This window comes from Trachymyrmex cornetzi, unplaced genomic scaffold (genome assembly GCF_001594075.2).
Source record: "Trachymyrmex cornetzi isolate Tcor2-1 unplaced genomic scaffold, Tcor1.1 scaffold1194, whole genome shotgun sequence".
NCBI classification, from domain to species: Eukaryota; Metazoa; Arthropoda; class Insecta; order Hymenoptera; family Formicidae; genus Trachymyrmex; species Trachymyrmex cornetzi.
The window spans coordinates 104,209-119,923 of NW_017295756.1; the positions used below are offsets into that span (position 1 = coordinate 104,209).

The window sequence follows — 15,715 nt, forward strand, 5'->3', positions numbered from 1 at the left end:
TCGCTAATGCAACGATGTAAGAATACCAGGTGTAACATTGCTCATAATGGCTGCTGAATATAATTTGAGACTAATTTCTCTGGTATTTGATTGGTAGTAGATTTCTATTGTAGCGACTTTATATTGCCTCATAAAATTTGGAACAAATTTCTGATTAATCATCCGACTATCCACGGGAATGTTACACCTGGTATTCTTACATCATAACTAATACTATAAATATGTTTTGTCATTAGATTCGAGTATACGAGAAGCCTATGTGAGAAATTTTTTGTGAACAAACAAAAGACTTGCATTAATTACTTGGCGATTAATAAATTGAGGCACGAGCGTGGCTTGTATATTCTTGTATATCTGTTTGATCTGTTATTCCGTCTAGCACATTCCAACGATTATACTTATCCGAAAATTAAATTTATATTGAAAACAACAAAAAAGATCTTGCATTTTCATATATTCGAATGCATAAAATGGTATCTACATTTGTGAAGACTGGTGGGGCCGCAAATATATCACAAATAATATTTTGCTATATTAAAGAAATTTACTTATAAATTTCTTCAGGAATTTTATGTGTGATTCAGGATATAAAACATAAGTAATTTAGTTATAAAAATAAAATAAAATAATCGAATATTTACAATGCAAAAAAGTAAAAAATAAAAAGACTCTAATTACGAACAAAGTTTTTTATTTTTTATTTTTTTAAATTTACTTATATTTTCCGTAATTAAAAAAATTATAAAATTGTTTTATAATATTTAAAAGGTAAAATCGATTAAGTAAATACAAAATAAATTTCGATAGTTTAAAATATAATATAGTATATACGAAGAATTTGTAATAATAATCGCAATTGTCCATAAAATTTACAAAGAGATAATGAACAATTGGTATAAATAATACATACATCAGATATAATATAAAAAATAATCACAGCAAATAAATTGAAAAGAGGTACAATAATGCAAAATTTTTTTTGTACATGACGTGCAGGAAAATTTTTTTGAAGCGTTCTTTATCCAAGTATAGCAATCTTAAAAGTAATTTATGATTAGATGACCAGAATTCAGCGACAAAACATATTTTAATCTTCAGTCTTTCGTGTTTCGAAATAGCAGCTTTCAAAATAGCAGCTCTGCTCATAATGATTTCCTATCAATGAAAAAACTAATTGTCTTATTCACAAAGAAAATATATCGCGATAAATCAATCGTAAAATGAACACGAAAACGATTTAGAGTTGCTGTACTTAATTATTTAATTATTGGATATTTGTGCAAATGAAATTATTCCTGCCGTTTTCCATTTATCTAATTTTGCTCATTCATATTCTTGTCTCCAAAAATCTCCGAAAATCATCACCAAACTGAGTATTCTCTGCAGAATCGACAGAGAGTAGGCGACTTCATATTATTATTAACAAAACGAACAAGAAAAATAAATGACACAAATAAGCAAAAAGAGTCTTATTTGGTCAAAATGAATATTGGTGCCTAATAATATTTTTGCGTAAGTTTATATACAATGAAATAAAAAGAATAAAGATAATTTATTAGCATTATAGATCTCAGATCTGTTTCTCATTCATTTTGATCGATTTTATATAGCAATTCAAAGTAATATCTGTGTTTGGAGATGCTATATAAAATTATTATCGCAGGTATTGCATTCTCCAATGTCTAATGACTTTTTGAATGTGGAGATCGATCCAGTGCGGATCGTTGGTAACCTATTCCGTGTAATTATTTTTCTCTCTCGCTTGGCACAAGCAGTGCATAGCAAACAAAATTCTGGTTTATATCCGAACAATTCTTGTACAAGCAAATATCACGAGTTTTGTTAATATCAAGAAACACGGTCGTGTCTCGTATTGATATCTCGTGAATCAGAATGACGAGACAGATCGTGCATCTTTACGCAACTCGTTTAGAGTTGAATATAAATTAACTTAAAATTATTACGTTGCAAGAATTCTATATTATTTTATTAAATCAATCGTGTTTTTAATGGATTCAAGTGATAGCTTGGGTTTCTATTATATCACGCAGATACCTTCATTTTTACTCTATATGTACCTATGAACAGTGATATTACAGTATAAAGTCTGAATCAGCAAATTTATATTTTTCATTATGCAATATGAACTATATAATTTTGTATGAAATATTTTTGAAAACAATCACTATCAAAAAGCATCGTAGAGACTACAGGTATTCTGTTTCAAAGAACATTTTACGATCAGCATAATTTTTTTAATTCAAATTTTTTAAATCCAAAAATTTGAAAATTACTGTCATTTCATCATAAATAAAATCCTCTTGATATTCTGCGTATAAAATAACTGTATTACGATAAAATAATGTTAAGAAAATATTTTATAATATCTTGCAATAATTTTTTATTATACTTTCTGGTAATTCTTAATATTTCTTAATATTGTTATATTTTCTAAATTTTTAAATATCTTTCTAAAAATTAAGCAACATACATGATTTTATTAACTGCATACTTATAATATTATTTTTATAATGCAATATTTTTTATTATATAGTATTGTTATAATAATGTATGTTTTATATACTTAATATTTTAAAAAGAGTATCTCATTTTTTAAGTAATTTATATTAATAGTTATACGCAGAATATTAGGAAGAAGTGATTAATATAAAAAGATTATATAAATTTATTAAACATAATGAAATTATTTTATTTAATACTATCTAGAACAGAAATATACTGATCATAAGATGTCTTCTCGCAAAAATAGCTACATTGTGTAAAACGTTTTTTTTTTTGTTTAATTATCACTAATTCATAAATATTTCGATTGATCAATCGAACAAATCATATATAATTTGGCTTATATCACTCAAAAAATTTTTCATTCAAACTTTTTTCAAATTCATATGAAATTTACCTCGATAATGCCAATGCATACACTCTAAAAAATATGGGTGTGGATTTGACACCACACTGAGAGAAAAATGTTTGGTATTTGTAACTATTACTATAATTACTATAATTATGATTATTACTGCTACAATAATAATAACAGTAACTACGTATATAGTTCTAGCAACAAATGTATATAGTTGGCAACCTAAAGTGACTATATAATTATAGTTATTGTAACTATAAAACAGAGAGAGAGAGTTGAAATTACCATAAAAATGATTCAAGTGACTATAATTTTATAGTTATATTTTGGGATAACCATAAAAAATATGGTTATCCCAAAATATAACTATAAAATTATAGTCATTTGAATAATTTTTATGGTAATTTCAACTATTTTAGGGTTATTAAATAACTATAATAACTATAATTATAGTCATTTTAGGTTGCCAATTATATACATTTGTTGTTAGAACTATATACATAGTTACTGTTATTATTATTATAGCAGTAATAATCATAATTATAGTAATATATAATGATAGTTACAAATACATTTTACAAGACATTTTTCTCTCAGTGCATGTTAAATCATTTAAATTATGGTGTTAAATCCACATCATATTGGTGTTTATCAACATGATGAGAATTATTATAAATACTATATGGTGTTAAATCCACACCTACATTTTTAGAGCGAATTATTTTTATTATCCAACTCTAAATGTCCATGAACTTTTTTATACATATGTATAATATGCCAATGAAGCCCGATCAGTACATCATTTATATGGTGAGTACAGAATTTCGTCGTAGGCATATTCTCGATTATTTCCTCAAAGGATTTATCTTCGATAAATCAACAGATGATTGTCATTTGTATTCTCTTTGACGAAACTTGCCCTCAGCAAGGAATCTTATTTCACATCATTGGATTGAGGTGAACGGATAGGAACGGAGATTTTAGAAAGACTCTCTTGGTCACACTTCGACCTTTCGATATTTCCTAATAAGCGGCTGCTTGATGGTGTATCAACGGATTGAAATGATGACCAAGATGATGCGGCGGCGGCCCAGGTAGGGGCCCTGGTTGAGGCCCAACTGTCGGTGGCTGACAAACGTACCACTCCGCCACCTCCGTCGCTCCGCGGGTCGACGGATCGTGGGTTCGATTCGTAGGAGGAAGATTGGTTGTTGTTCTTGTTGGAACAATCGGAGGTGGTTGGGGCGATTCCGTGTTACCAGTCACCGACAGGCTACCCCCGCTGCTGCTGCTCTCTTCTCCCTCGCTCTCGTATCCTCCTCCTACTTTACCCTCCGGTAATGACATTCCATGTACCTGAAAAGAGAATGTCGAAAAGGATATCGCATTAGACAACGACTGTAATGACGAGTTTTGTCATTACCATTGTAAAAAAGATGTTTATATATTTTAAGTATTATATGATTTATTATGATTTGTATGAAGTTGCTTTGAGGTATAATTAGTGTATTGTGGGATTTATACACACTGAAAAAAGAGTGGTAATAATTACCAAATGTAGTGAAATAATTCCAATCAAATATTTTATATTTAATATAATTAAAAATTTTTAATATAACTAATATAACTAAAAATAATTTTACTTTTCTAAATATTTAGGAAGTATTGTCAGATAATAATATAACCAACTATTTAGTAATAATACGAAATATTTAGAAGAGAGAGAGAGAGAGAGAGAGAGAGAGAGAGAGAATAAAATTATTTTTGATTATATTATATTATCAAATATTTGATTGAAATTCAATATTTGATATCTATTACCAAACTCTTTTTTTCGATGTATATCTGAATTCGGATCAATCGATAGGTTTTTCTCCGGTATTGTGAATAATAACATATATATCAAATCTTTCAATTTTAAGTGCTACTATACGATCGTTAAAATTTAGTTATTATAATTTTCTCAGAAGATAACTTTTGTGTGTTTCGTATAATATACAGAACATATTTTTGATTTATATGGTACGTTTTGGAGATTTATAACATTGAAGAATTCGAAGTCGATCGTTGGGATCGAGACGGAGATCACAAGGATCAGTGGAGATAGTAGCACAAGAAGAGTCCAGAACGAAAGCAACGGGGATCAAAGATCCGTTTCCATCTCTCTGGTCCTTCTTTCATAATTCAGTGAGCAAATCTCTACGACTGCCTTCTGCGAATCACGTCTGCGAAAACCGTAGAGTAACAAAAACATTCCCGGTGAAGCTGACCTATCACGCGTGTATCTCGGAAGTTGGGTTTTGCACGGTATTCTACCTCCTTCTGTCTTTCCGTATCTCAGCTGAGTGCTGAGATAATTTCTTATTAAGATTCCGCGATCGTTCGTGCGAAAAAAATCACTGTAGTCTTAGGAACGGCACATACTTTTGTTTCATTATTTATGCAGTCAACATCCAAACAAATATACACAAGACACAGAAATCTAAGCTTTGATATACATATAATATAATTGAAATTGATCGCGATTATCGACCGAAAAAACACATATTTTCGATATTGTCTTTTCATTATTTAATTTAGCATTAATTCATTAAAAAAATTTTCTGATATAAAAGATGTTCTATATTAATTATAATATTAATTTATCTACCTTCAAGGTTCGAAGGATCAACGATGCGTATCGGAAATATAATATATATATATATATAAAATATATGTGTATATATCATTTGTGTATTGATATATATACATCCAGTTACGATATTAATTTCATAAAATTAACGATTTAAACTGAATAATTACAATACTCCATATTGTTGATTTCATGATTTTTTCAACTGAGTTTAGAGGATTCTTGTGTTTCATATATTATTATTTATAGATTTCCGTAATTTTATCGGATTTACATTATCGTTCATAAGGGAACACTTGTGATTTTTCCGCATCTCACGAAAACTTAACAAAAAAAAGTTTTTTTTTTTTTACATTTTTCATTTCAAAGTTAAAAAATATTTTGTTATGTTAAAAGTGAATTTTAACATAATAAATATTCGATATTATTGTGAAATATCGTTATATCAATTAAAAAAAATCATTTTAAAGCTTTAAAAGACTAAACGCCACATCAAAAGACGTTAAACGCCACGCCGGCGCCGGTCTCTATGGACCTTCACCGGACTTTCTATTTACGCCACGCTAGTTCCAAAAACTTTTTAAAATATTTGATACATCTGCTTTAGAAAACAAAATTGTATTTCTGTGTCCTTTGCGTGACTGATAATCGTCCCAGCACCACTTTGCTTCTCTTTTGTTTACTTTAGTTGCGTGGCGTGATGTTTAACGTGTTAAAGTATTTCTTCTGTAATTTTTGCCTGATAATGTTTGTAAACCACGATGTGGCAAAGTAAAAATTTTTTTTTAATATTAATTTTCAATTTTAAATGTTATTTTAAATATAATTTAGAAACAAAATATTGTACAAATAAAACTAAAAAAAGAAATCAAATTTACAACTTCATTTCTGCTCTTTAAAATATATTTTTGAAAACTTCTCTGTAATTTGTTTTCATTAAAATATTTAACTTTTCGTGCGATTTTTTTTTCTCAAGCGTTTTCGAATTTAGGAACAGTAGTGTATATTGCATATATAAAATGAAATTATATTATATTATATTTTTCCAAACTGAAACAATTGCTACAGAAAAAAATGTCAAAAGCTATCTTCTTATCCATGTTAATAATTGGATGATTATTTAATTTTTTTATCTTCTTATAGCAAGTATTATCTTATCGGTTTGTTCTTTATTCTTGTACAATATTTATTTTTCTATAATATATTATTTATAAAAAATTTTAATAGTTTTTCAAAAAACTTCGACATATAATACTAAGTTTATTTTGTAAGATAGAAAAATGTTATAAATATTCATTTGAATATATATCGAATATTTTGATATTTATATAAATATCATGATATTTTCGAACCTTGCTATCTATCAAAATAATTGAATATAGTTGTAAACTCTCATTAGCAACGTTAACTTTTATTATACATATTTTTGTGTTAACATTTTTCGTCTTAACGTTATTTCGTAATATGTGTCCAAAGTCGAAATATTGAATGTGCGACTTACGAAACGTAAGCAACCCGAATGTGTAAACGGTAGGATTGAATTCCTAGTAGTGCATTCTCATCTGTTTGCCACGCTAGTTTCATTAACTCGACCAGAAGACGTACCTTCATGTGTTTGCGTAGCGAACTAGGATGGGTATAGGACTTGTCACATCCCGCCATTCGACAATTGTAAGGCTTGTCCGAAGTATGAACATGGCTGTGCTTCTTTCGATCGCTACTATTCGCGAACCTCCTCTCACAGCCATTGAACTCACATCTAAAAGGTTTCTCGCCTGAAAAAAGAAATTGTAACAACATAGAATCAATAATATTCCAATTAAACATGTAATACTTCGCAAAAGGATTATTGCGTAACATAAAACGCAGAAAAAGGAAGAACGAAACAATTGGCTTAAAATTTCCAAGATTTCTCGCAAATGGCACAGAAATAATATCAAGAATAATTGAAGTTAATCACGAATAATCATCGTGTTACGAACGCATTAGGAAGACGGAATTCACAATTACGTAGGTGTTAGTAATTAAAGAGCGATTACGCAAACGCGTTACAGAGAGTCTCATCTTGATCCCTGTATATCTTGATGAGTGGCGGCGGAACTCCTCTCGATGGCTTCTCTTAGCTTAGGGGGATAGTGAGAGGGGAAGAGAGAGATATCGAAAGATAAGGTCCCCTGCACACGAATGGCCGCCGTTGTCGGGGCGCAGCGAGATCGCGTGGCGTGACTCTTATTTATTTCCAACGGAAGTTGACTGGAATATATTTTACCGTGTCGGTCCACACCCCCGTATTCTACTCCCTTTTCCGGAGCTTCCTCCTGGCGCTGCGCTCTCGAGGAGAGAGCGGAGACGCGCGAACAGGAAGCGCGAACTTGGCGGATTTTTTATGGGAAAAATGGCGGCTCTCACCCGCGTTCTCACCCTTGGACGAGTTGCGGGGACGAATCGCGGCTAAAATCGGGAATATGTGTTACCGAAACGCATAAAAAACCGAAATGAACGCTGAGGGGAACGATTTCGCGAACGGGGTCGAGTTCGCGTATTTCTCTTCTCCTTTTTTTACAAAATTCTAATGTAAAAAATCAAATAAAAAATGCTCAAAATATTTGAGAAATGTTAAAATAATAATATAAAATAATATTAAAATTTGAATGATTGGATGACCAGATACATAGTTGAAACGTTTATCGTTATATATGTAAAGTAAAGTAATATATTATTGCATTATCACCCTGCGTTGGCTTTTATACTCCTTCATCGTTCAAATATGATTTGTTCGGAGAAGCCGTTTTTTAAAGAGTTATTTAATATTAAAATATTTTGTTACTTTTATTTCATTTCATCCAATGACGAATTCAACAAAATGAATAGGACAAACGATTTACTTAATGAATAGACTCTCCTTTTCAAAGCGACGGTACAAACCTCGCTTACTTTACTTTGAAGACGATTTGTTTACGAAGCGTGAAACTGCAACTGATCGTTGGGTAAACGGTCTTTTGTTTTTAGAAGCTCATTAAATTTTCGGAAGATATCGTTATCCATCTTACGTGTGAATCATATGATAAGACTTATTATCGTTGAAGGGACACATCACCACGATACTACAGATTATATTTAACTTGTTTAGGCCCAGGCATCTGTGGCATCATACGCAAGCAGGCGTTTTAAATATTTATGAAGTTGTGGAGATAACGGTCCCACGTACCCCGCGTCATCTCTTATCTCGCGACGCTGCAACTTTGTTTCTTTATTCGCCACCGGAAAGATTTCAATTGTCGGATTTTACGACATTTTCGTTATCTCGATCGCAAAGGTGTATTCACCATTTGAATATTACATTTTACGGTATACAAGATATTTCGTTTTTTTCGCAACAATGTGAATATTTATGAATCGACTTATTCGGGAAGATAGGTTCACATGAACTAATTGTAAGATTCGCAATATTTTGTCAAACAATTTGAACTTTGTTCGACTCCTTTATGATTTGCGCGAGCAAACGCATTGAGAGAAATGATTTCGTTAATTTAACAAGCCATCAGTACCTTTAGCAAGTGACCGGTAAATATGTGGCAACAAATTTGATTTGTTGTAATTGCTGGTAATCTGCTATACCAACCAATTACTAATAACAGAGAAAGAGAAACAAATTATATAGAATCTAACCTATCTTTTGAATAAATTTTAGGCTCGTTTACATAGAAATCGTAGGATGATCGCGAAGTCTTAAATCGTAGGAAACTGATCAATTACAGTCAAATATAGGGAGAACACTTGATTAGAATCGGTCAATTTCTTACGATTTGAGACCCTGCGACCGTCTACGACTTCAATATATGTATATGAGCCTCTTATTTGCAAGCAATACTATTGATTATTTGTTACATTGACGAATGAGAAATAATTAATTTGCAATAGTAACTAATCGATCGTTTTTTAAACAAATATCACATTTGTTTTCCCTTGATTTGTTCTATAACAAAATCATTTCTCTCAGTGGCGACACTATGTGTGCAAACGTATTCACGTCTCAATCTGTCTCCCTCCGTTCTGCGAACGAGTTGACTTGATTTCAACTTTTTGTGGCTTGTCTCCATCTATCGATTCACACCTTCTCGAGGCACCCTCTCGAGCCGATCGAAAGGGGCACGTTCGCTCGCACGGCCACTATGCGCCATCGTCGTCTGGTTAGCAGCTCGCATAAAAGGAGCTCGTTTGGCGACGGGGAGGGGGCCAGAGTGTCGTGGCACTCCTATCCAAAACAGAACGATTAATAACTTTTCAAATCTGTCCCCGGCAGGGTCGTGAGTCGGGGTACCGCGCTTCGGTAGCGCGCGCGTTGGCAAATAAATAGCAGATAAATAAAAGCGCGCGTCTCTCCTACGTCGTGCATTCTGTCGTGCGCGCAGGGTTGCGTGTGCAGATGGCAACAATATGCCGTGAAATATTGCCAGTGGTCGATGTGTGCCACCGCCGCGATACGCACACAAACGCGCGAATTCATACGTGTATATGCGTGCGCCGGTGTCAGCGCGAGACCATGATCGCTAGTGGTTCAATATAGGGTGTCTCAAAAATGCAATCTTTAGCGTCAATAACAGATCCTTACATTATCTTAGCGTTGCCACTTTTTTTTTGCTAAAATATCCAGAAATCGATATAATTTCCGTATTATAATTAAGATTGAAGGACTTTTTGTGTATGTGTGTGTATGAAATATATATTCTCTTTTCAATGTGCGATTAGATGGATGAAAATCTGACGATGAATATCTTATTTAAATTTAATAAGTTTTGCTTATGATTTAAATTGGATATTTAAATAATTTTTATCAAAGTGCTCAATTCAATTTCTTGACACTCTACATAGAAACTAGCAACAGATTTATAAAGAATTTATCATTAAGATTATACGAAGGTTTCACTAAAGTATATCTAAAAATTTAACTAGATACAGATCTGAAAATCTTGTTGAATAAATTCAAGACAGTCTATATATATATATACGATAATGCAAGTTCTGTGCATATATTTCGTTCACTGTACTTATGTACGTACATTTAGAAGATAATCGTCTGCGTGTGCGTGTCATGTGTCGTCACGCACACGCATGTAGTACTCGCATCCGCATATACAATCACAATACATTCGCGTGTTTGAGGTATGCATACATATGCACGACACGTGTTGTTACAGAAGGATCTGACTGTGTCGGTCGTCGTGTTCGCATCCTTGGGCACATACCTCTCTATATATGTGTATGTATGTGTGTTTGAAATTCATGGTGCACCAGGTTACACCGTAGTATAGCACAGCCAAAAGGGGAACACAGTCGAGGCAGTTCCTGAAGGGCAGTACAGGCATCGTGTTATGACTTTCAGAATGGAGAGGCACAATGGCCCAGATCCGCGCCGGATAAAATAGTTATTATAATCGTTTTGGTTATGGCTGAAATCGAAGAACGATACACGCGCGAGCTTGTACGTGTATGTGTAATACACCGGCGTCATGGAGGAATGTGCGGGTTCGATGGCTAGATTTAGATCGTGAGTCCGTACTTTATCTATTGGGGGACAGAGCATCTAAACAGAAGATGCACTTATTTCTTATTTACTGAATCATAAAAATATTGATTTTAATAGATAAATTTTAAGAGTAAAATAAATTCACGTATACGTCATGTATAATTTTAAGCGACTATGCAAAATAAGTCTTATAGGGACTGCGCAAATTTTAATTTTGTATAATTAAAGATGCTATTTTATTATACTATATTATTATTTTTTAATTAATTATTCTTTTTAATGGTTTTTTACCCGTCTCCTTCTCTATGTTTTTATGGAAAATATTAAATAGAAAATAATATAATATTATTTATATTTTTAATAATGAAATTATTATTCTTAAAATATTACTGGTTTCTAAATGATACTTTTAAGTTTCTAAACATCTTAAATCTCATAAAGTTTTGTAAAGTATCCAATTGGTCGAACTTCCGCTAAGAATTAAAAGCGAGAATAAGAAATTTTCGCCTTCCAAAATGGTCGAAATTGCGATCGGAAGTGTTCCATCAGTTCGAAAAGGTGACTGGAATCCCACCTTTTCTTCGTTGCACCTTCGAGAAAAACTCATTGATTTCATTTTTCGGAAAAATCAGTCGAGTGATATATGGGCGTACGCCATTGTCCATGGACCCAAACTTGCAACCTCACCATCTTCTTTCCATCTTTCTCTCGTCATCTCCCTTCTATATGTGGATCTCGCACGGATAATGGATGATTTTTCGCGGCCATTGTATTCGTGGAGGACACCAGTCTTGGGACCATCGGACATTGTTGCGAACCTTACCGGATCGAGAAAACTACCCTCTCCACCTTTGCAGCAACCTTTCAACCTCCCTCCTCTTCTACGCATTCCCGTTTCCATTTTTAGAGGCCCCTCAAGTGGATAATTTTCTTGTTATACGTTCGGCATTAGGAAATCCTGGAGGGATCTTCTGTTAAATGTATATCGATTTCAGTCATCGCGATCGACTAAGGAGATACAAAAGTCACGGTGGAATCGCTGTGACTTGATCTTACCGCGGTTTAGGATCTCTAGATATTCGATCTACACGTGAACTTAAGGCACTTCATGTTGCACAAATAATCTGCAACGGGTAGAATCGGCTTTTTTTGCGGCACGCAATTTACTGTTCATTCTTCGTCGAGCAATTCGGGAGAGAGGGACTCGGAGATTGGTGATTTTTTCCACGTTAGGAAGGAATTGAAAACGAGAAAACGAATTGAAGTGCGAGTGATTTAATGAGCGATGGACGGATATACATTCAAGAGAAATTAAAATCTCGAAATACACCACGGGAGGGTGATTTCATCGGTGGCTTTTCGGAAAATGAAATCAGTCGTTGTGCACGTTAATCATCGTCCGATGCTACGTTTATTCAGATTGGAAGAGGTTCAAAAATATTGTTCCATTTGCACTTCCGAGATTGCAGAACTAAACATCGATTCAATCTCTGATCGCTTCTGCCGTTTTGTGTCACTCAAGAAGACTAGAACCAAGGAGGGTGCCAATAGCATTAGAGCGGATGAGGCAAAAAATGGCGGCGGATAACTTCCCCCACTCTTGCGCTTCATTAGACCTTTCTGTCGCTCTATATGATCGTTTTCAATTCGTGACTGCGCATGTCAACGTACCTTAACCAAATTTTCTTTTCAAAACAAACCTTGTTTCTGTTTGATTGAATTTTGGACTAAAGATAAAACGTGTAAAAATTTAATCCGATGTGACTTACGATGACCGAGCGAGTGTTCTGTGTTCGAAATTGTGACTTCAATCCTGGAAATAAAGAAAATCGAAGAACAGTATTCAAATTTTGTGAGGTACGTATTGATGAAATGTAACCTGGAGAAATGTACAAAAATGTGATTTAATAATGTTGTCTGACATTTGTATGTATACATAACAGTTATGTTAAATCTCAATTATTATATTGCAGAAATTGATGCGCGCATGCGCAAACTTTCACACAATGTGCAATGCCACTGCACATCGTGTGAATAGCCGCGGACGTTTTTTGACTCACCCCCACCACACCAGTTAAACCTCCTTAGTTCTAGTCTTCTTGGTGTCACTCCTGGAAGTCCGGGAGTTTCGATGGCGGCACGTTTGCGTAGCACCTGCTATGTTTGGTATCCACAGATTTGTTTGCGATACTATGATCACAACGGGACAAGAGCCCGAATCTGTATTAGCGAGGAAAAAGCGTTTCCTCTTTCCGCACGAGCGGCCCGGCTGCGAATGCAAGAAGGGCGGAACAGGGAGCAAAATAGACAGACAGACGTTTGGGGTTTTCCTGCGAAAACGCAACTGGACTTTTTGCCAAAGATGGTCGCGCGCGCGAGGAAGAGCAAAGAACGAGGGGAGGGAATCAGCCTAAGGGAGAAGAGTATAAGGAAAAAAAGAACCGCAGATCCGTGGGTAAACGTAACTACCGGTTGATGCGCCGATCATTCCGCCATGTTGGCTTTGAAAGGGAGAGCGCCATCGGCAGATGTTTCTTTGCTGAAGTAATTCGAGTGTCTGCTCATTCCCTCTCTTCTCTGTCGTCTCTCTTTTTCTCTCGTTCGCGCGCTTGCTCCAATGCTATCTTTTTCACTCGTGCCCCACGAGGGCTTCCATGATATATCCACCTTCCGACGTCTATTGGAAAGCATGTTAGGCTCACTACCTCCAGATCGCGTTAGGATAAGATAATAGTTGACCCAAATAACATTCTGACGATGCTAAGCAGAATCTCGTTCTCATCTAAGCTGCCTCCGAATTTATCACACCGTTCCACATTTGTTTACGTATTAGATTCTTGCGAGTATAATGTTAGAAATTTGCATTTTCCACTTTCTGTCCGTATAATGTATTTGTATAGTTGCTACACTAAGAAAAATTTCCAGACTTTATCCGTTCAAAATGTAACAAACGGATATTTCCGATAGATTTTGATCGTATCTAAGACTATCCGATAAAATATTAAGAAAATTTTATCGAATAGTCCTATAAATACGATCAAAATCTATCGGAAAATATCCGCTTGTTACATTTTAAACGGATAAAGTCTGGACATTTTTCTCAGTGTAATAAAAACATTTATCTCTTAGTTAGTGGCAGGAAAGATATTTAGTGACTAAACGTCCAACAACCAGAAGCTGTCCGGTTCCTCCAGCATGACATTTGTCGGTTCTTCCCGAGAATCGCCAGTCAACCGGACACTTCTCATCCTTGATCCGGTTCCTCGTGCATCCTTGCCGTCGCTATCTTGACATTCTGTCGCGACTCCTTGAAAATTCGGTAGCCCAAGAACGTCCCCGCACGTAGGTGCAGTTTAGAGTCGTATATATCCTCGCCGGTTATCTGAGCCCGGGGATGCTACCGTCGCTGGACCCTCTCACGGACGCGCGTTGAACCGTCCGCACACGCACAACCTCTAGAATGCGGGGGACTAGTGTCGCGCCGAGGTTTACACGACGTTTATACGTGTTTATGTAAACGCCGCCAGGTCCAGCGCGCGCACACGTGTTGCTGCTGCTGCGGTTGCTGCTGTCGCTGACAACCAATCTCTCTCCCAGCTTCCCTCACCGTCTCGCTCGTCGTGCGACCTCCACGATCTGACCACTTCTCTCCTTCTCTCCTTCTTTCTGCCTTTCTGTCTTTTTCACTCTCATCTGTTGTAATCCGGGGTAGAGAGATCAAGCTCAGAGATTTTCAGAAACTGCCGGCATAAAAGATAGGGGCGCCACGGACTCGGCATGCCCGGTTGTCCGTCTAGAGTTACCAGGGTCGGTATCCGGCCGACCTATCATTTCCAAGGAAACCGGTACGAGGACAATCGGTACAGTTCTCACAGAATTCTTTGCGGTATTTTTGTGAGCTGAGCTTCGGGGCGACGCGACCGGTGGGTGATTGCCAGATTATATCGGATAATCCGATGACCGTTTCATGCAGCTAATTATCCTGCCATTTATATCAGAAATTTCTTCCTTTTCAAATAATTTTTAAAAATTATAATGTGACTATTTGTGGCACTATTCGTTAAATCGACGAATTATAATTGGCATTTTATCGTGCACCTATTTGAAAATGAGAAAAGGGAATCGTGAGATATTTTTGGGACAATCCGACCCTGGATATGTGAAGAGATTTTTCGCATGCAAAGTACATCGCGTTTATTCGCAGAAAGTGGCGTTTTTCAAGTTAATTTGTGTACATATATAGTTATTACAGTATGGAGTATCTTTTGCACCTATCTAACTCGTAATTGTATGTCTTCGTTATGTAATAACAATGTCTCTGCGTTTTACGCGTGTCCTGAAAATCATTTGACCGCGCATAAAACTTTTGCTTGTGTTTCGGTTTAGATTATGAAATTAAGATTGCAGTATGCATATATTTCCTCGACGAGGCAATGGAACAGAAACTTAGTTTATGTTGATCCAATACAAAATATGAGATATATTCAAAGCTCTGCTTGATTTCATTACGAAGTGTTTAATTCTTCCAAGATATCTTTTCGAAAAGTTGATATTGCAAAAAATTAGAATTTTTACGTTTATAACTGACCCACTTTAATTATCACATAATAACTGTACGTTACATAATTTTCTGTGCTTTACTTTCACTTAACTGAAAGTAGCATATCGACAAGAT

General features: G+C 34.8%; 1 protein-coding gene across 1 annotated transcript in view; it reads right to left on the minus strand.

Moving 5' to 3' along the window:
• Window positions 1–3,715: 3,715 nt before the first annotated feature.
• The window catches only part of LOC108766787 (pair-rule protein odd-paired), a 37,362-nt gene continuing 25,362 nt past the window's right edge, over window positions 3,716–15,715 (minus strand). Inside the window, exons 2-3 of the mRNA XM_018516291.1 lie at window positions 7,119–7,288; window positions 3,716–4,237 (exon numbers count right to left, since the gene is read on the minus strand). Coding sequence (XP_018371793.1) covers window positions 3,905–4,237; window positions 7,119–7,288 — 503 coding nt within the window. The 3' untranslated portion in view covers window positions 3,716–3,904. The remainder of the gene's footprint in view (window positions 4,238–7,118; window positions 7,289–15,715) is intronic.